Source organism: Citrus sinensis, chromosome 9 (assembly GCF_022201045.2).
Source record: "Citrus sinensis cultivar Valencia sweet orange chromosome 9, DVS_A1.0, whole genome shotgun sequence".
In the NCBI taxonomy this organism is placed as follows: Eukaryota; Viridiplantae; Streptophyta; class Magnoliopsida; order Sapindales; family Rutaceae; genus Citrus; species Citrus sinensis.
Genome location: NC_068564.1, coordinates 19339105 through 19362151, shown reverse-complemented (window position 1 = coordinate 19362151; position 23047 = coordinate 19339105). Strand labels below are relative to the sequence as shown.

The 23047-nt window shown below is 34.0% G+C and overlaps 1 protein-coding gene across 1 annotated transcript; it reads left to right on the top strand.

Moving 5' to 3' along the window:
* Positions 1 to 6424: 6424 nt before the first annotated feature.
* Positions 6425 to 23030, top strand: LOC102627504 (uncharacterized). Its single transcript, XM_006489719.4, has 23 exons — positions 6425 to 7021; positions 7126 to 7187; positions 7902 to 8039; positions 8158 to 8433; positions 9671 to 9757; positions 10272 to 10373; positions 10451 to 10516; positions 11165 to 11275; positions 11352 to 11413; positions 12836 to 12880; positions 14843 to 14916; positions 15092 to 15159; positions 15992 to 16060; positions 16154 to 16254; positions 16345 to 16426; positions 16552 to 16630; positions 16730 to 16817; positions 16914 to 17067; positions 18174 to 18365; positions 18447 to 18506; positions 19667 to 19977; positions 20875 to 20977; positions 22589 to 23030. The coding sequence occupies exons 1-23, from the start codon at positions 6562 to 6564 to the stop codon at positions 22643 to 22645; spliced, it is 2847 nt and encodes a 948-aa protein (XP_006489782.2). The 5' UTR covers positions 6425 to 6561; the 3' UTR covers positions 22646 to 23030.
* The last annotated feature ends 17 nt before the right edge of the window (positions 23031 to 23047 follow it).

Genomic DNA, 23047 nt, shown 5'->3' with positions numbered 1-23047 from the left:
CTTCTTGTAATTCCATTTGATATATATGATCTTTCAACTCTTTATTAAGGTTGTAAATGGGAGTGGCAAAAAGTTTAAACTGCAACAAATTTTCAGTGCAAATCAATACTTCAATCATAGTGGGAGTTAAAGAACTCCTATATTTGTCAATAATACAACCCCCAGTGCTAAAAGCGGACTTCGAAGCCATAGTGGATAATGGAATTGTAAGGATATCCCTTGTTATTTTCTGCAATATCGGATACTTCGACCCGTTCACCTTCTACCATAATAAAACATTTAGTTTATTATTACTAGGATCTTCAATCGGTCAAGTAAGTATCTTTCCACCTCGGTTGTGACAAGCTTGCCCTCTGTTGGTTATTTTTTTAATCAAATGCTATTGATGCCAATGTGCAAGTGTACACAACAAGTAATAAAGTGATGAATATTTAAGATCGTCTCCACATAGATTGATGTTACTATAAATGTTATAGCAATCACAATAGTGCAATCTACCTTAATTCCGAGAGGAACAAATGTAAAGTTGGTTGCTATTGAAATTGATAATTGTGAGAGAATAAAATGAAACAATGCAGTAATGAAATAAATTAAATAAAAATTTGTCGAAGAATCAAATGAGAATAAGGTAGTTGAATGATTAAACTCTCTTTATGGGCTGACTATTTTTATCAAGTTAACACCAGTTGCTACAACAATTTCTATAGCATTTGGCAGATTTTATTTTGCATCCTCAACTATCGTATATTGGAATTCTCATACCTGTAAGTATCTTAGCAATGACCAATTGCTATTCTACCTATGGCATGACATTATGAACATCCATTCTCTCCACCTTATAAGGTGAGTACATATGTCTAAGTTATCAAAAATCTTAACTTCAAGTATGGCCCTTATGAGATTCAAGATAAACTTAATCCAGAAAACTTAAATTAAGATCAAGTATTACTCTAATAATATCCATTAAGACATGCCCTTTTGCAGCTCTATCTTAACTTGAACCATTAAATGAGTAGTCAACCGAAATAACAGTTATAATAATAGCTACTAGAGTAAAATGCTACAGCAGTGACATAACAACTCATAAGAACAGTTAAGAATGCATTAGATCATTTGTCACTCAACTACAATCAAGTTTAGTTCATATTCTAAAAGAGAAAAACAAACAACAACATATTGGTCATGAAATACATTAGTTTAATCAAAGAGTGAAGAAAGAATAAGTGAAGAACGATAGATAGTGAATCCAAATAACTCTGCTGGATTCTTCAATGATGCAGCATCGATTCCCTTGAATTTTGATCTTCTTCTTCTTCTTTTTTTTTTCTCTTGATCTTCCTCATTGTTAATTTCTTTTTGTCGTTTTATGTGATGTGCGCCTCTTTTTATAACTGAAAACTAGGGTAACAAAAGTCTCGAGCATATATGAGTCAAATTAGGAAACTGCAGATCGCAATTCTGTAGCTAACTCGCGCTAAGTTTTCTCCCTCGGTGTTCCAGGATTGCTACAGCAATGGCTATAACACTGCACTGTTCTCGATTGTGTTTCACTTTTTTTGTGGCCATATTCTTTCTTCTTCTTGCTAGCCTAATATCTCAGCATCCCTTTATGAATTATGAACTTCTGAAAACCTACAATTATGCACATGTTTTGAACACAAATTACTTTAAATCATGCAAAATTTATTAAGACTCAACTAAAATGGATGTTTATGCAAAATATAACTAAAATATAATAAAAACACATCATTTACTTTCTAAGTGGTCTTGATTTAAGTCTAGAATTGCAGTAATAACTCTCATTTCATAGAGTTATCACCCTCATTTTGAATTAAAACTTTCTTAGCATATCCAAGAAAAGGGTGAGCAACTCGTAAAGTATCATCACCATGTTCCATTATGTACCCTTGTTGCCGATCCGTGTCATCTACAAGGTGCGGAAAAGAACTAGAATCGCCACCGCCACTGCCACCATTGGCGCTGCCACTAGGAAAACTTTCACTAGGCAATGGTGGTGAGGAGTTCCATCCACTATATGCATCAAAAAGTGAATTCAACAAGTCTTTCATCATCGCGACCATTTCTTCAATCTTCGCACTATCATTGAAAAAATCATACTAAAAATATGTTTAGAAAAATCCATTTTGCAACGCGGATCAAGTATTGAGGCAATAATCAAGATTTTGTTGATTTTCTCCGTGCACTCCCAATATTTGTCATATTTTTCCCTCATACTAGAAGCCATCAAATGCACATAAACATCTTTTCTTTTTTTCTAATGCACTCAATGAATTCTCGATTAAGCCAATTGTATCGTAACAAAGATTAAAAGTGTCACTCAAAGAGGCTGAAAAAGTCAATGTAGCATTATAAATGATCTTTAAAAACCTCACAATTCTTTCGGCATGTTCCCAATCTTCAAGCTCAAGTGGCCCCCGCCATTTTTTTCCCGTTTTCTTCCTCTCTAAAGTATGCTTCATACGGTTTATCCACTTCTGCCATTCTCTCAAATGCCTCCCGAAATTTCAAAGCAGTCATCAACATTAAATAGGTGGAATTCCACCTAATGATACAATCCAAAACCACAGTTCCATTAGGGCCTTTAACATGATCTACACACTATTTAAATGCTTTCAATCTCGAAATGGATGATCTCACATACTTCACAACATTCTGAGTACCGGCAATTGAGGCATGCAACTCTTTTAACCCCCCAGTGACAATCAAATTTAAGATATGTGCACAACAACGCACATGCATGTAATCACCCTGCAACACAAGTGCATCAACATTCTTCCACATAAGCATTTGGTTCTTCACAGAATCAATAGCAATATCATTGCCCGACGCATTATCAACAATTATTGCACACACCCTCTCTATTCCCCATTCATGCAAACAAGCCTCAATCTTTTTGCCAATCGACTTCCCTTTATGGTCTTCAATCACGCTGAAACTGATAACCTTCCTATGTAAACACCGATCACTATCAATAAAGTGAGCTGTGATTACCATATAACTTATGTTCTGAACTAAAGTCTATATGTCAGTTGTAAGAGACACTCTATGCTTATTCTTACATATCAAACTCTTGAAAATTCCTTTTTCTTCCAAGAACATATCCATAACATCGCTACTAATAGTTCTCCGAGATGGCAAAATAAACTGAGGAACAACTACATTGCAAAAATTCCTAAACCCTTTGTTGTCAACAAAATTAAGCGGCAACTCACCCAAGAAAATCATTTTGCTGACTGCTCTTCTACAAGCTTCTTCACTCCATCCTTTGGCCAAAACCATATTACTTGCATTTCCTTCACCACTCTCGGTTGCCAATTTTTGTTGTCTTTCATCTTGCTCTTGCTTCACGTTTAAGTATACTTCACATACTTTTAAGTGAGTTCCCATATTGCTAATCCCATCAAACCTAGGATGGCACTGGTATATCTTGCCACAATAGTTGCACTTTGCTTTATATTGATTGTCCTCAAGTACAGTGTAATAATTCCATGTCTCAGATCTTTTCTTCATTGGTCGTCTCTGAGTTGGCTTCTTCCGCTTTGTATTTGTCTTTTCAGTGAGTACTTGTACACTTTCAACTTCATCATCATCATTGGAATTTGATTTTGAATGTCCAGTCATTTGAAAATACAAAAACCATATCAATCATCATTGTTTTGTAACTTCCGTTTATGAATTTTCAACTAAAAAATAAATATAACTTTTGACTATATATAATCTCTTTAGCCTAGCTTACTAGCTATACAAATTCATTCATCAAATTATTATTTGGAAATAAAGCAATTAATGACATTAACTTATCATAAAATAATTCTACTACCACAACGTACGGTATGAAGTTGAATTTTTAGTTTTAAAGAATTGATATTGTTCTTTAGTTTATTAATAATTAATAAACTAATGTTACAAATGAATAATCATACATTAAATAATGATGATTATTTAATAATTAATAAATTTTAATTTTTAATTTTGATGAACCGATATTGTTTCTTAGTTTATTAATAATTAATAAAATTCAGCTAATGAAAATGAAATAATGAAAAAATTAAAAGAAAAAATTTCAATTGTGGAGACTGGAGAGAATGAAAATATGAACAAATCGTATATTTCAAAGTTTCAATACATGAACAAATAAATTCATCTTTTGTTGTCTTTCTCAAAAGACAATATATATTTATATTTTATAGTTATACATCAATACATATTCATATCTTTCTCAACTAATGTTACAAATGAATAATCATACATTAGAAAAAATAAAAGGAAAAAACAGAACAATTCAAGAACAATAAATTTTTTAATTTCCAAGTTTCAAACAAATCGCATAGACATAGATGTGTTAGGCCTTGAGAGAGAATGGAGAGAGGTTGAAGAAAGCAAGAGAAAGGGGAAGAAAAACCCTTAAATCCGTGACCAAGCGGCTAGCCGATTGGGGGCAGTTTCTAAGCGGCTAGCCGCTTGCTCTCGGGTTTGGCCCAAACTGTTTGGGGGCATTTTCCAAGCAACTAAAAGAAGCATGAAATTCTCGGTTTCAACTTTCAATTGTCATGGGTTGGGTTTAATTGCTTACCATGAATAAAGTTGCTAGATGCTCGGGAATAGTGGAAGTGGACTATCGACGTTTGGCATGGCAACTGGCCGGCTGGACATGATTATTGGTTGAAGAGGCAGCTGTCAGCTCGGTTTAGGTCGATTAACTAGGTTCGCCTGGGTTTCACTCGAAATTGGCTAGTTTTCAGTCGATTGGTGTCAGCGGGCTGGCGGTAGCTGAGTTTTGGCGTGGTCGTTGGACTCACGGGTCGCCGGTGGGTTAATGGGTTCAAGATGGATGACGGGATGAAGCTGGTTTTGGCATCCTGCTTTTGCTTGGCTGCTCACTGAGTAGCTGTGTCTTTTGTTAATGTTTGACAGTTTGAGTTGGTACTTGGTATTTGGCTGTGACTGAGATATGAGAGTGAGTGAACACTGTGATTTGTGAATTGGTGAGTGGTGAATTAGGCATAGTCCTTAGAGAGTTAGAGTTAGTAGTTTAGCACTCACTTTAGCTTTAGCTTATTTTTTTAATTTTCAGTTTTTGTTTATAGTGCAGATCCAATCGGATGATTCAAATTGATCCGAATTCAATCCGATCCGAACTAAATTCGATTGAATCACATAAATTTCATCTAATCGGATTTGCCTTCAAATCCGAATCCTATCTGATGCCCACCCCTAGCAATAGTTGAAGTCTACAGAAAAAACAAAGCTCCCCAGATGCAGACTAAGGGTAGACAAAAGTCCAACAAAGAGAAAATATGGAAACTCCCTCCTGAAGGGCGTTTTAAAGTTAATACGGATGCTGCAATCTGAATGCAAGAGCAGAAAGTGGGACTTGGAATCATAATTAGAGACTCAAATGGAGATTTTGTTGCTGGTGCTATAAAAACGTCCAAGTTCCATGATAACATAGTATATGCAGAAGCTGAAGCAATATACTTGGGAGTGGAAGTAGCAGAAGCAACTATAATATGGTAATTGATAATCGAGAGTGATAGTGCAGAGGTGGTTAATCAAATTTCGAGAATGATTATAAGCAACTTAGAACTCTCATGGATTATCTCATAAATTCAAAACTAAATGCAAAGGTTTAAAGATATTAAGGTGCAGTTTATTTTGCCGATATGTAATGGTGTAGCGCATGACTTGGCCAAGATGGCTCTAAAGGTTAATGAACATGTCCAGCAGTGGCGGATCTAGAAAAATAATTTACCGGAATTTAAATTAAATAACAACAAAATGTAAAAACTGAAATTTGAATATATAAAATTTTTGATAACACATTTACAATTGTTTTCTACGCCATTTAATATTCTGACTCATTATCAACTATTAAATACATATTTTTCTATATAAACAATCAAATTATCATTCATCCATTCATCTCCTATCTGATTTCGAAGTTCATTCTTCACAAATTTTATTATTGAAAATGCCCTCTCTAAAGCTTTAGAAATTGAAAGAACGAGCCTATTTGATAATTTGACAGGTATTATTTAAAAATTTATTATTTTTTCTTTTAAACAAAAAGGGGTAATTTTTTTTTTAATGGGGGCTTGAGCCCTACTGGTCCTGCACTGTATCCGCCTATGATATCCCGTGGATGGCACATGCCCACTTCATTTGTTGTACCTTTTCGCTTAACTAATGAAAGTTTGCTTTTTTTTTTTTTTTAAATACCTCTCCCTACTAGCCGATCGTTACGGATGAATTCTACCCGATGTTATGTACTATTATTATTGGTGTTTTGTGTCAAATGAAACATAAGGATTCAGCCGTGGGAGCACAGGTACTTCTGTACTACGTAAACAAGAAACGGGCTAACTCCACACAGCAAATCTACTAAAGGGCAATTTTGTAAAACCATTAAAGGCCAATGCTCTACTCCCCAACTTTCCCGCCAAAAACAACCTCCACCTCCATTTCATCTCTCTCATAAATTTTTATCACATTCACAAATCACAATTCACCTAACAAACCCTAAAAAACCCGCCAAACCAAATGGACATGGACATGGATATGCACATTCCTCTCCCAGAAGAACTGGAACTGCTTGAAGCCAACTACCAAGACCTCGACCCACCCGAACAAGACCCCGACCCGCCCGAACCGGTCCCACCAGATTCACTTCCTCTCGAGATCAACGGCCACAAGCGTCCCCGATCCGATACTCCTAAATCCCCAATTGACGTGGACGAACCCCAATTCGATGAGAAGAGAAGCCGAATTGTCGATAACGACGACGAGGACTGGCTCCGCTACTCGCCTCCGCCACCGCAGGCCAGAGATGATGCGAGAGTTGAAGTGGAGGAGAAGTTTGTGTCGAGGTACGCCTCCGAGATTGACGGGGATTGCCTGCCGGTGACGGCGCCAAGTGGTGGCGATAGGGTTTATGTGAAGATTTCTAGTTCTGGAGTTGAGGAGAGAGTGAAAAAATTGGACGTCAGAGCGCACTCAAATTGTACCCTTGACATTTCCTTTCTTTCTTTCTTTTTTAGAATTAAAATATAAATATCAATTATATTTCATTACAGTTAACATTTTGGTGGTTGATCTACTCTGCAGCTCTTACTTCTGAACCAATTGATGTTCTATTGCAAAAGGTGGAGCAAGAGGCTTTCAACAAGGTGTGCATTCCTGGAAATAATTTTTTTCAAAAATTTTCTTTTGTAATTGGAATTATCATATGAATATGTATGCGTGCGTGCGCATGATTGTAGCATGTATTTTTGAATATATATGTCTGTGCGGGCTGGGGGCTAGCATTGAGAAATAAAACAAATGCATAAGGATGAACTTGGTTCCAGCTGGAGTCATATTTATTTGAGAAATTTAGGGACTGTAGTTGAAATTGGCTGTGACTATGAAAGCACCTAAAATAATCATTCTTGTTTCACTTTGATCAATTGAAATTCTGTTTGAATCTATGCTGCTGTTTTGATAATGCAGCCCACATATGTGTTAACCTTGTCTGTGCTTCTGATACACAATCTAATCAACCGTTCACTATCAGGTGCCTATTGACTTATGAATTGAGTTTTAAGAATGCCTAATTAAGCTAACTGGAACCGAGGCTTGATGGCACCATACTGGTCCATTGGTGTCTCTAATCCTATGAGTGGGAGACCCTTGGAGGGACAAATGCTTAACCGTCTAGTAAATGAAGTGAACCAAGGTTTTTTTCCCATAAGTTTTCTGTGGTCTCCCTTTTTTTTTCCCCCTTTATGAATACGGTATGGCAAAATGTTATGTTACTTGTTACCATCGAGGATTCATTATTTTATTTGTTTAATACATCCTATGAATTGGAATGTTTATAATTCCTTTTTGTGCTACTGAAGGCCTTGAATTCTAGTTCTGAAGGTCAGAGTGACAGAAGTCTTCCTGAGAAACCAGTGGTGCATGAACAACTTTGGGTGGACAAATATGCTCCAAATTCATTTACAGAGCTTCTCAGTGATGAACAGACAAATCGTGAGGTATGTAGATTTATTTTCTAAAAATCCTATGAAACTGAAAACATATAATTATTTGAGTTTGCAATTTCTTTTTAATTTTGTTGTCATTACTCATCCTTAGATAGTTGTCTTACTCTAGGTTCTCCTATGGTTGAAACAATGGGATTCCTGTGTATTTGGATCTGAAATTAGGAGCACATCAGAGGAGGTTCTGTCTGCTTTAAGACGACATTCTACTATTTCTCAAAATAAAAAACAAAATGATTCTAGTTTTACAAGGAAGAACAGAGGAAATAGATGGAGTAATGGAAATTTCAGAAATTCTAATAATTTGGAGTATGAAAATAGTAATTCAAAGGGCATTCAGGACTCATGGCATAAGAAAACCCGGTCCACCGGTCCCCCAGAACAAAAGGTCAGCTATAATTCTGAGAAATATATATATATTTTTTTGAGTTGATAAATATCTTGTAGTGCCTCTGTCATAGTGGATTGCATCAATTACATTACATTCTTCATGCAGTTTGCTTAAAGTTGGAATGGTTAGCTTGTTAACTGAATTTCATTTCAATGAGCTTCTGTCAGTTGAGGTGGAAGATCATGGACTTTAGTACTTATGCATCACTAATCTTCTCATTTACTCTATTTAGTTTTTAGAACACCTATATTATACATTACATATGGCAATCCTCATTTATTCTATCTATTAAAAAGTTCTATCATGAATTGCATGGTTTGATGCAATATGTTTTGATAACAAACAAAGTAATATCTTAGTGTATAAAAGAGTACCACCACACATACGCATAGAGGTTCTTTCCCCTGCAGCTGTATGTATCCAAATAGTAACATATAACACAGTTTCTTTATATGTATAAGTACCGCAATGTACTGGATTTCTAGTTTCTTTTCCTCAATCACAGTAGCTTCAGTTCAATTGCTTCAAAGACACTAAGTATTAATGATGTAAAAGTTGATGATTCCTCAATCAAACTTAAGTTCTTAGGTTTACTAATTTACTGTGGCATTACAAATAGAAAAAGGTATGTGTTCCTTGTGCATGATATTTAGATTTTTGCTCATGGTAAAATCTCTTGTGGTGGTACAAGAAATTTGAGTACCCTGCTCATATGGGGGAAGGAAGTGGGTTACTGTCAAAATAATATTTACACAGTTCTTATCTAATGTGGACATCTGCATCTTTTTAAAATGCAGATGTAGCCAAAAGAAAAAAAATGATGAATTCTGATGCGCTAAAAGACCAAAAAAGAAAAAAAAAACATTGTTTGCTTGTGTTTTTCTTTCCTTTTAACTCTGTCCACTTTTTAAAAATATCTGCTTATCTGAATGTATGTACGTAATATCTTCTCCTGTTGGAGGCTTGAATATCACACATCCATAAGCATGTTTATGCTAGCATTTGGGGGTTTGGTTTACTTATTTAGTTTTCTTTGGGATTTTTTTAGATTGTTTGACTAAAAGCATTTAAATTTTTGTTGCATATTATTACATTTGCTCCTGCCTTATCAGCCTTTTTTGTATCATACTCATTATATTTGTTCCTTTGTCAGCCTTTAGGAGCGAATTTAATTATTAACTCAATCCTTGGTCATCTCAGATTTAATTATTAACTCAATCTTTGGTCATTGCAGGTTCTTCTACTTTGTGGTCCACCTGGACTTGGAAAGACTACACTTGCGCATGTGGCTGCTAAGCACTGTGGTTACCATGTTGTGGAGGTTTCTTCATCTACTTTTACTCAACAAACACAATTAACAGCTAGCTTGCAGCTTTATGGTTTTTCATTTGCAATGACTTTGTTAATAACTTTCTTTGCCTGTCTGTTATTGTTGCGACCAATTGGGAATTGGGAATTATTGAATTTAGATGTGTGGAAAAGAGTGCTTGTTTAAGGGTCTAATTTTTATTCAGAAAAAAGAAGGAAGGGGGTAAGTCGACCAAAAATATTGCTTGTGGTTGCAAGGCTCAATTTTAACCCTAAACTTCCGATGAGGTATTGTTCTGTTAATATTCTATAGATTCTTCATTGTAGTAGGTATTTTTGTAGCTACCATAAGATATTATGATTTTATTGTGAATATTAGTTTGAAATAGGATGCTGGAACAGATTATTCTAACCCTCTACCTTTATATGTATAATTGGATTTATGTTGATATACTTTATTCTTTCATTTCCCTTTTTGTGACTTCAGGTACCCTTGCATTTTATTTTAGCTTGTTGTTTTTATGTAGGTTAATGCTAGTGATGATCGGTCATCGTCTACTATTGAAAACAAAATCCTTGATGTAGTTCAGATGAACTCTGTCATGGCTGACTCAAGGCCCAAGTGTCTGGTTGGTTTTATGTTCCTTCAATTGTCTCTTGGTTATTCAGTACGGGTCTGGATACACACTTACTTGATTCTGAATAGGTGATTGATGAAATAGATGGAGCTCTTGGTGATGGCAAGGGTGCGGTGGAAGTTATCTTAAAGATGGTATTTTTCTTGTTTTTCTACTTTTGTTATCTTATTTATTTGTGATGCACACTAGGGGCATCCATTTAGTCTTTGGTGATATTCAATTAATTTTCCCATCTACCTATGGTAACTTTTCCAACAATGGTGCTGGTATGTTATTCTTTGAGTACTAACTAGACTCAATGGTTTCTTATATATTCAATCATTGTTAAGAAATCCTACCACTAAAAGGTGTCCAACAAGCTGATGCCTATTAATGGAAATTAGAAGTATCATCGACTCTCCATAATGCTTATTACATGTTTCAGAGCCTAGCCTTATCTTTCGGAGTGCCCCTGATGGTAGGATTAAGTAATGCCCACTCTCGCATTGATCATTTGATCAAGTTCTTAACATAAACCCGTCTTGAAAATTGTGAAGATATGTTCTAGACTTTCTAGAAGATTTGGAATGGCACTGCATAATAGATATAGTATAATATAGATACATATGTTTTAATATGTTTGTATTTTCTGTTCTTAAATTCTGATAGTAATGTTTTTCTAAGTAAGATTGAGCTGTGCTCCTTCGTCAAAAATTATACCATGTTGATCTTTGCTCTGTGATTAATAATTGATTCTAATTAGTTTTATCATCTGTCGAAATCAATTAACACTTTTTGTTTAGGTTTCTGCTGAAAGAAAGTCCAACACCGCGAAGGAAAATGTTGCTAAAGAAGATCAACCAGAAAAAATATCCAAAAAAAAGGGGTGTAAAAAAGCATCACTGTTAAGACCTGTGAGTTTGAAATTTTCATAAATGATGTATACTGATGATAACTTTTTGAGTATTATAATGACTGAAGCTCATGTAGGTTATTTGCATTTGTAATGACCTCTATGCACCTGCCTTACGGTCTCTGCGTCAGATAGCCAAGTAAGTCTGTTTCACAGTCAATTATTAGTATCATATATTATGGATAGCTAAAATCTAGGAGTAGTGTTTTCATTTTTTCTTCTAGTTTTAATTATTGAATCATACAGATGAGCGTCCAATGATTTTCTGTGATTTTTCAGAGTATTCTTTTGCTAAAATCTTTATGAAATGGATGTCTTTTATGAAGACAGTATATAATTAACGTATTAACTTCATTAGGCGAAGCAATCATCTTGACAATGCATGTCTTGTGGATCATGGAAAATTGCATATCTGAGGGGAATCATAATAGACATGATTATCGATATAATGTTTTGAGTCATAAACATGATATATTTGATAAATAAAGAACATAAATTATTACTGCCATAGAATTTTATGAAATTTGATAATGTTAAAATATGATAAAATCATTTATGTGTGACAATACACATCACTTACAATTTGCTAATATGACATGCAACCTTTTGTTGAGAAGAAATCTTGGCTTCATCATAGATGTTGGATTTGGTGTAAGAACAGAAAGCAAAGATGTCAATACTAGGATTCAAGTTACTTCTCTGAAAGGGAATTCAAAGTTTCAAGTGGCTCTTTGATTGTTTGCCATGAAGACTACAATGATGATTCAAAAGAAATATTTTTATTTTTTGTTCTCTCTCTCTCTCTCTCTCTCTCTCTGACTCTTCAAGAGTAATTTTGTAGTATAAATTGTAGTTTGCAAAATAATTAACACAAAGAAAAACAGGCAAAAGCCAATTCCCATTTTTCATCTTACAGTGGGGAGTCAATCCTAAATATGCCTTAAGATTATCTTTAATTTTTTTGAAATTTAGTGATCTAGTATTTGCGAACAGTGGTTTGTCTTAGGCGTTTATGGTCATTTAGGCACTAATGCAGCAGTTCCTTTAATTTGTGAAATGCACCGTATTTGCAAGACTATGAATGTTCAACTGTTAACGCTGGGCTCTATTGGGTTTCTCATTTCCTATGTGTATTAGAAATTGTAAGTCTCGGTTCAAAGACTTGAACAGACCATTTATGTATTTAATAACTCTGTAAATGAAGTGCATCCACTTTGCTAAACAAAATATAAAGGAACGATTTTGTAGTATTTCTTTGTGGAACCTTTCCTAAACTTCTGTTTGCATTTTTCATATTCTAATGATTCTTTTTGCTTTCAATACCAATTTCTTGTTTAATATTTATGGCAGCAATGACAACAAAACCGAGTATATATACTTCAGTCCAAGATTTTAATTGTTCTATTTGCTCTTGCTACTTTATGGCTTTGTGTACTTAACTTAAACAATGTATTGATCAAATATATACACTCTAGGACGGCAGTTTACAGAAGCTTATATCTGTATTTTGATATAAGTGTTGTAGTTTTTAACTTGGAAAAGTTATTGCTTTCCTTTACAGGGTTCATGTATTTATTCAACCATCAGTGAGTCGTGTCGTAAGCAGGTAATTATTCGTAACAGATATTGTTGTTTCATTCTCACGGGCGTCTGCAGGGACTTACATGTTAAACAACTAATATGGTATTCTGATAGTTTTAAATTGGTGGTAGGAAACAAATCAGAGTCAGTCATATCTATACTAGCCCTCAAAGAACAGAAACAAATTCTAAGTGAGATTTAAAAAAAAAAAAATTTGAAACAAGAAGTACATTTGAGGAAATTAACTGTTAGGATATCGTCTATGTATATTAAATGTATGGTATTTTTTGTTATTTCTTGCAAATGAAGTTTCATCGTTTTAAAAGTGTCTATATTTAAATAGTCTGCCCTCGTACCAAAATGACTCTTTTATTAAATATCACTAAGAGAAACATGAAATCAAGCCTAAGTGTGGCATGATATTGTTATTCCCGTAATTGTTCTGGGAAAATAGAATACATGGATAAATGCACATGAGTAATGATCTTTATTTGTTGGAAATGGAAAATATTCCTAAAGCTTAGACTTGCATGATAGATTTTTGTTGATGAAGTCAAAATTAAAGATTGCTGTATCTTTATAGTTTGAATTTTAAATATTTGTTAGGATGTCATCCGTTCATGTTGTTGGTCGCCTGTTTATAGATATGTTATTTTAGGAGTGTATGGTATTAACATACTTCTCAAGATAGAATATAAGAATTCTATTTCTCCTAAACTGTGTTCAGATTTCAATAATACTAACAGCTTTAAATATATAGCTTTTTGTAAAATAAACATTTTAAAGTAGATTATAAGACAACTACACCACAGTGCCAACTCAGTTTGTATGTATACTTAGTTTTGTCAGTTTAATATTATTATTAATTAATTAATTTTTTTTTTTGGGATAAGAAACTATAAATTAGATTAATGATGAAGAATCATTACAAGGAGTGGACCAGCTGTCCACTGAGAAAGCAAAATAATGAAATTTTTTCTGTGCTACACAAAATGTACCAATCACCCCTCGATGATACTAGACCAGCCTAGACACTTGTCTCAAAACAATCTCCCAGCTTAAAAAAAAAAAGGAAAAAGAAGAGATGACTCTTGGAGCTCCTTAGAAAATGAAGCTGCAGTGAAGCAGAAGATGGACTTTATCCTACCTGCATTTTTCCGTTCAAAAATAAGATCTCTTTCCTGCTATATTACTCAAAAAAGAGCTGCCACAGCGCAGATCCAAAGAGTTTTGTCCTTTTTTCCGTTAAAAAAAGCATAAGAATTCGCTATAAGAATAGAGTGACAAGAACCCGGAATGACCCACAAAATCTTTGCCTCCTTGCACAACCTATTCCACAACTTTAAGGCCACAAAATAATGAAGAAAAAGATGATTAGAAGTTTCTGCACTTGTTTTGCACATCATATACCAAGATGGAGATAGACACATAATGGAGACTCATAATGGTGAAGTTTCTTTAGATAGAGGTCCTCTCTTTTCCATTTCTTTCTTTTCTTCATGTGTGATCTGTATCTTGTCAAAGATATGTCTGGAACTTTGTTGGAAGATTCGAGACCTCCAATGTACGATTAATATGTTGTCTCAAGGAATTTAACTTTGCTTCCATTTTTCTTCTCTTGTGACTTCTGGAGAAGAATTGAATTTTCAAGCAATTTGCAACTACTTTGGCTATTTGAGTTCAAACTTCAATTTGACTAGTGTGAGATATAAATAGTTGCCATTTGTTTTTTTTTTTTTTAAATTCTTGTAATAATTGTTAATAACAACATGTGGCCATGGGCATCAAATTTATATATGGTGGTTCTTCAACCAATGATGATTTATTTGATAAATTGGTTGTCATTTAATTTGAATGTGAGACTGCATATCTTGATTTGAACTTACTGGTACCTATTTGTATTTATTTTAATGCTTCATATCTCCATACAAATTTTAGTTTCTTATAAAAGGAAATAAGTCAAGTTTCATGGTTTTTAAAATTACAGGCTCAAACATATATGCAACAATGAGAGTATGAAAACAAGTTCCATTGCGCTTACTACACTGGCAGAGTACACTGGTGAGTTATATGTGCTTTTATTGTATCATATTTTTTTCTGTGTCTATGGTTTTCCAAATGAATGCCTCTTATAATTCAAAAGGTAACGATTGGTTGACGAGATGAATTAGTTTCTGCAATCTTCCCAACCTTTGATTTTCCTTTAATGTACTTATCATTTGTTCTACCTTTACAGAATGTGATATACGCTCGTGCTTGAACACTCTCCAGTTTCTCGACAAAAAGAAGGAAATCCTCAATGTGGTAGGATTTTATTATGACTTTGCTGTCAAATTAATTATTTATTAATTCAATAAGGGTTTAGCATGTTCCCATCTTAAAAATTAAAAATAAAAAGTTTTAAGTGATGCTGGAAGAAGTTGCTGATGGTGGAATGAAACATCTTTCCAGATTTGTCTGATAAAGAGAATTGAGAAAACAGTTAATTTTTGATAATGTGCTCATCTGATTGAACTCTTAAAAATTCTCAATCTTTCTTATCCCCAAAAGAAAACTTGTTAAAAGGAATATCAAAGCAATTCAAAAGAGAATATGTTTAATGATATGACAATATAAGCTTCCTTGAAGTTCCATTGTGTTAATTTAGCTTCACCAATGGTGTTTATTACTTTATGTTATGCCAAAAGCTTATTGGAAAATGTGTAGCAGCTTTATTTAAACACTAACATGCCCCGTTATGTGCAAGCCAAATACTAACTCTTGGGTTTTTCATGTTGATCCAAAGATGTGCACAAACAAGTGCACAAACAATAACGCGGATTCAAACACAAGTGCCTTTTATTATGGTTTATAATTGGTTTATATAATGTGATGATCTGAACATAAGACTTCTTTAACTGGGGTTTGATTCAAGGTTTTGAGTAATCATTAATCCTCAAAGTATTTAAACTTAAACACTATCATAAAGTCTTCTTTTATAATTTATGAGTGGTAACTGCAAACAACCCATTGTGCCTCTTCATTCTCACTCCTAGATTGCAGGAGAAAAGAAGTAAATCTTTAAACCCCTCATACATTTATGCAAAGACCTCTTGAGCTGCCATTGACTAGTACTATTTGTTTTACCGGTTCTTAGATGGACATTGGTTCTCAAGTGGTTGGTCGAAAGGACATGTCAAGAAGTGCTTTTGATATCTGGAAAGAGGTACTGTAAAGCAGTAAATTTTATCACAGCTTTTCCTTAGCTACTTTTATTGTTCTTTTTTCAGCATCTTATATTTGTGGATGCTATTCTCAGATTTTTCAAAAGCGAAAAACAAAGCGGCTGAGAAATTCTGTTAGTAGCAGTAGCAATGTGTCCAATGAATTTGACTTTTTGCACTCCCTCATATCCAATCGGTGGGTGGCAAAATTCCACTGAACACAAAATGTTTCTTTTATTATTTTTAAATATGGCCTTCTAACTTAAAATGCTCCATGAATGTACAGTGGTGATTATGATGTGATTTTCGATGGCATTCACGAAAACATTCTGCAGCTCCAATATCATGATCCAGTGATGCTAAAGACAGTAAGCCTTAGTTACATTCAGCTATCAATAGCTACTTTAATTCGACTATGTAGTGTACAGTTTGGATATCGGCTAGTTCAATTGTTACAACAAGACATTTGAGTATGCACTCATTTTATTTGAAGGTCAAGTGCTTAGATTGCCTTGGAAATTCTGATTTGATGCATCAATATATAATGCGTACGCAGCAGATGCCCCTTTATGGTAGAGACTTGCAGTGCCTTTTGCTCTCCATTCTTCTCAATTTCGATAATAATTTGATTTTATGCTTTCTGAAGGTTTTCCCTTTTCTCTTTTCTACAGTTTATCAGCCACCCCTTGCAATTACTGTGCACCGTCTAGTTTCCCAAATTCAAAAACCAAATCTTGAGTGGCCAAAATCTTATCAAAGGTATTCCTAATGCTATCTCTGAGTCCGCCAAGGCTGAATGCTAAATGTGTTGAATTCACATTTTTCTTACCAGTTGCATCTTATTCAAATCTTCAGATACCGAAATGCATTAATGGAAAAGATGGACATTTTCAAGTCTTGGCACAGCAAAATTCCACCTTATATTTCAAGGCACTTGTCAACAAAGTCCTTTGTGAAAGATTCAATTTCTCCACTGTTACATATTCTGTCACCACCGACTCTAAGACCGGTACTTAAATTTACTCAAGTCTTGCTTACAAATATAAACTTTAGTAACTTGATGCATTTTTGTCAATTAAACTTGTGATTCAATTTTAGTAATTAAACTTGTTGCCATATAAATCTATGTGTCATGGTATCAAGTTTAGGGGGAAAAGTTCATTTTCTCATTTTTCTTAATTATCCAAATTAATGAATCAGTAGGGCTGTATTGCAAATTAGAACAATCTGCTTTTCGCTAAGCAGGCAAAGGAAAAGCTGTTTAACCGCTTACACAGGAAATAGGCTCATGTCACTACCACCTCTGAGAATTGTTGAGCAAAGATAGAAATATCTTTTTTCTAGTTATGACTCTCTGCTGTCTAGAAGACATATCCACAGTGTTTATAGTCTAGAATAATGGTGGAAATCTGTTATTTGTCAGAAGAGAAGGAATGTTTGTTAATCAGGTAATTGGATCATACAAGCAGACAATACCTATGTGGAATTCTTTGACAATATTTTGATTTATATGCTACAAACGGTTATGCATTTATGAATATGAAGCAAAAACCAAAAAGAGATAAAAGAAAGTATAAACGGTCACATTTTCATTAACTGCATATCTAAATTCTAGAGAATAGTGATCTCAATCTCTCTCATTCCAATTTTGATGTAGTCTTCTGCTTTCCTACCATAGAAATTTGTTTACTCACTTAATTAAGTTGATTTTTCAGACGAATTAGTAATAGAGCTTGTTAAATTTTCCTTGGTTCCTTTAACAATTAATGTGAGCATATTAGAAAGGAGTACATGTTCAATACCATCAGCCAATCGAAAAGAACACAAAAGATCATCAATTTTGATCCATTTTTTGAAAATCATTTCTGTTTTCTGTCAATAGCAACTCTCATACATTTATTTTTGAACCCTAAAGAATCTTGTACTGCAATTTTTATTAGCCTCTTGCATTTCATCGGCTTGCCTTTTGAATTTTGCTTTTTCTTTATGTATTTGTTTTTGAAATTTGCATTACGTAATTCTTGTTTTAATAATTTTTTCAGAATGTTTTACGAGATGGTTAGTTTGCTTTGACTCTTTGCCATGATACAATATTGGTTGATGTTCATTTACCAGGTAGCGTTGCACTCACTTTCAGCAAAAGAGAAGAATGATCTGGCTCAACTAGTTAGCGCTATGGTATCCTATTCTCTAACATATAAGAACACAAAATCAGGTCCTCTACTCAATAATCTGGGAAATGAAGTATCTCACGATGTATCAACACTTTCATTTAATCCCCCCATCAATGAATTCATTACTTTCAAGGTTTGTGCTCGGTGGCTCATATATTGTTCATTACCTTTCCTTTTTCGCCCTTTCTGATTATCATTGTCTTGGATTAAACAGGGCTATAGATCAAATCATTATGTGCTTGCTTTAGCAGTGAAGCAGGTCTTGGTGCATGAGGTGAGTAATGTCATTTGTAACGGCAATTTTTATCATTTACACAAAGTCACAGAAAAAAGGAGGGGGCAGGGTGTACGTGCTTGCTGGGAAACAGTTGAATTATCACTTGATGTAGCTTAAGCTTTGAGACAAGGATTGAAACATTAGCATTTTAGTTTTAGCTTTCTCCCTCACGTGCAAGGATTACACAGGCTTTCATGTGGATTTAACATGGGTGAATTATAATCTAGAATTTTTCTCAAGGGATTTGAATGCAAGAATTGCTCTGTTACCATGTTGAGTTACCACTTGACCTAAAAGTTTAAGCTTGAAGGTAAGGGCCCAAATGTTGTTATTTAAGCTTTAATAGTCTTCATTAACCTTTTACTGGAGATTGACGGATTGTTATGTGGGTGTTTGGGATGAAATGTTATTTGCCTAAGATTTATGTTGTTTCTATTTTAAGATTTTAGGGGATGACTTATTGGCTGATAGTTTATTTGTCTGAAATAGATTTGTTTTCTATTTTCATTTGCATTAGTTTTTCTTCCCTTTTTATTCTAGTCAGACGGCTATGATAAAGCATCATGTTATTATTGAGGGAGAAGCTTGAATTATTTGGAGAAATACAGATATCTAGTTTACTGTCTTCCTCTTTTTTGTCTTCACTTGATTCGGTTGTTATTCTTCATTCTCCCTCTTTTCTAATTTTTCTTTGCTTTCTATCCTCTCTCTTTCTGGTCCTACATCACACTGAGAGCTAACTCATCAATCTCACTTTTTGTTCACAAGATAAGGTTCTTCCAAGCATATTTTTGAAGCACCATAAATTTGGACAAAACTTCTTGGTAGTCTAAAGTTTGTTTTATTTGATGGTTAATAGGGTGAGGTGTTTGAAATTTGGAACATTATATGTGACTTTACTGATGCAAAATAATTAATCCAGTCAAAATGTCTGCCAAGTCTGTATTTGTACAATTCTAATTACCACTCCTATCTCTCCTAAATTTGAGATAAAGTTACAAAGTCCATGTTTTATATTTCAAAAGCGAGAAGGATATTTGCGCTTTAGCATTCTTTCCTAGACACTTCATCTGCCTCCGGGAAACATAGCTGGCAAAAATACCTATATTCATTGCATTCGTAAATTGTGATACTTACTCTAATATTTCACATTTCAGGTTGAAAAGCAGAGGATTATGCAGGTAACCATTGGAAAATCTGAGCATCTGGCAGATGGATACAAGGAAAACATGGACTTGGCAGGGGAGGAGGATAGTAAGACAGAGTCTGCAAAAACCAATAATGCAGCTGTATCTGCTAAGTTGATAGAAAAATCAAAGAGTTTGCCATATTCAAGGCAATGTAATCCAAGTACCTCTACTGTTTTGACAACCTTGGATTCTAGTAGAAGTTCCACAGCCAGTGTGAAGCCAAAATCTTCTGGAGATACAAAGAAGTCATTCAGAAGCTCCTCTAGTTTCTTTGATCGGTATTTTCTTGTTTGCAGATACTTGTTGGACCTCAAGATTTTGTATTTCTTTAAAAATCACTTCACCAAATCAAGAATGAAAACCCATTTATGGATCGGAATAACCTGTTGGCCTATGCCATCATTATTAAAACCTGAAAAAACTGTTGCTTGAGCCATCTAAAAAATGTGTTAGTAGCAACTGCTACGCCCATGATTTTTCTAATAGAGAATGCATTTGCTCATTCAGAAACTCTTTTTTCTTCAATTAAAGAGGCTTGAAGTCTCATCCAAATAAAGATAATATGTTTTCTTGTGTGTTAATTAATATGCTTATGATATATCACAATATGGTTTACCATTCCTTCATTATGATTGATGAGATTATGAAATCTGTTGCATCTTTTTGCACTCTTTCTGATCTTAATAATGAAGTTTGTTTACTGCAAAAAATGCTGAGGACATTTTCAACTTGTGCATTGGCTTTGTGGGTTTACCACATAAATTTTAAATTCGAACAGACCTTGTTACCCTGTAATTTTCTAGATTCTTTTCCTGTTTATTTTTTCTGTTTCTTTTGGAGTTAAATGTGAGACTATCCTGTTGTCTTCCTTTTCATCTTCTGCTGCAAAACCTTTAGTTATACTAACAGAACTAAATCTAAATTGAGCTCTGGTACATGAAGAAAGAGGGAGGCCACTTTGTTTATGATTGAAAATAATCTCAGAAGGGTCAACATTTATAATATGATGTCATCATTATATTGTCAACATTTATAATATGATGTCATCATTATATGGTCAACCTTTATAATATGATGTCATCATTATATGGTCAACCTTTATAATATGATGTCATCATTATATGCAGTAGATTATTTCTTTTAAATTCTGACAAATCTTCCTCATTGTAAACCAGGTTTAGGAAATTAAGTGGTAAAGTTTCTCAGGATAATGATAATGCAGTACAGAAGGCAACTGTGGAAAGAGATTCACTCCCTCTGTTATTTAAATTTAATGAGGTATGTTACAGAGCATAGTATTTCTAGTTGTTGTGCTACAGAGGCAAGTCATGATAAAGTTAAGCTCTGTTATTTAAATTCTGTTTTTCGAATAACTGGCTGTGACTTGAATTCAGTATTTCAATGGTATTAGCTCTGTGGTTAATCTTGATGCACCATCGCGGAAGACATTCCTAATTTTTGAATTAATTTATTAATCGATTATCATCATCATCATCGTCGTCATTATTTACAGTTTCGATGGAAGATTTTTCTAGAAAATAAATAGTGCAGGAAATTGAGCCAATCACTGCACCGCTCTGTCTGCTTCATGCTGTTATCACTTTAAGATAAGTACCTTTTAGTTATTTTATGTTTAGCTAATTGAAGTAGTTACCATAAGCAACCCTTCCAGAATACAAGCCAGTGCATCAAGTGAAACATTCTAAGATGATATATAGATCCTTGAATTGGATAGATTAGATTCTAAAGTTTGGAGCAATAGATGCTCTTGTCTACGAGATATACTGCTATTCTGAAATTGCAAAGATTGAATGTTAAAAGTTGACTGAATTGAAAATTTTTTATTTTCTTGTCACAGATATTAATTCTGACTTACATCGAGGTATAGAGTCTGAATTGAGAGCATCTAATTTATTGCTAGAACGAATATACCCTTCGATGTTTTATAGTTGGAAAAAAAAAATATTAATAACCAATAGAAGGGTGATTTGGAATTCTGTCTCCTGTTTGGGGCAGTAACTCATAAATATTTTGTTATTTGCATGTAATAAAACAGAGCATAAATTACCAGCTTCCTCTTGATTATTTTTCCTCTGCTGGTTTTCGTTCCTTTCTATGTTATCAGCTGCCTCTTGGCAGGTTTGAGTATGTGAAAGAAACAACATTTAGCAATCTGTTATCACTTTAAGATAAGTACCTTTTAGTTATTTTATGTTTAGCTAATTGAAGTAGTTACCACAAGCAACCCTTCCAGAATACAAGCCAGTGCATCAAGTGAAACATTCTAAGATGATATATAGATCCTTGAATTGGATAGATTAGATTCTAAAGTTTGGAGCAATAGATGCTCTTGTCTACGAGATATACTGCTATTCTGAAATTGCAAAGATTGAATGTTAAAAGTTGACTGAATTGAAAATTTTTTATTTTCTTGTCACAGATATTAATTCTGACTTACATCGAGGTATAGAGTCTGAATTGAGAGCATCTAATTTATTGCTAGAACGAATATACCCTTCGATGTTTTATAGTTGGAAAAAAAAAATATTAATAACCAATAGAAGGGTGATTTGGAATTCTGTCTCCTGTTTGGGGCAGTAACTCATAAATATTTTGTTATTTGCATGTAATAAAACAGAGCATAAATTACCAGCTTCCTCTTGATTATTTTTCCTCTGCTGGTTTTCGTTCCTTTCTATGTTATCAGCTGCCTCTTGGCAGGTTTGAGTATGTGAAAGAAACAACATTTAGCAATCTATTTTACTGCCTGCTGACCATATATACAGAAATGTCAACATATTTCAGAGCTGACCTGCGTTTGGAATTTATTTTGTTAAGGTTCATTAAGTTAGTTTCATTTTGTTAACTATTATTCTTTTCTGTACACAGGGTTTTACAAATGCTGTTAAAAGGCCGGTTCGAATGCGTGATTTCCTGCTATCATAGATTATTCTGCTATCTTTTTGTCATAGTGGAAGGTATATATGTCAATGTTCTCGACGCTAAAGGCATTCAAATTCACCAAATGTTCATAATGTGTTTATATGTTCATGGAGATGCTGCTGAACCATTGTCTGTTCAGTTGGAAAAAGATGGCACTTGGGCTCGTTGCTCGGTAAGCCTAACTACAGTATTTAGCATTCCTATAGTTGCAGTAACAATATTTCGAAGTAAATGATCGCATCTTTTAGTTGACTAATTGACCCTGAAGTTGGAAATGGGACAAAGGGTTGAGCCTGTCATCTGTAATCTTAGTATATGTATACAAAATAGATACTTGAAAAGAAGAACTATTTAATGGAGTTGTGTTATGAAATCTTCACTTTTTCAAGTAGTGTTATTGTTTTT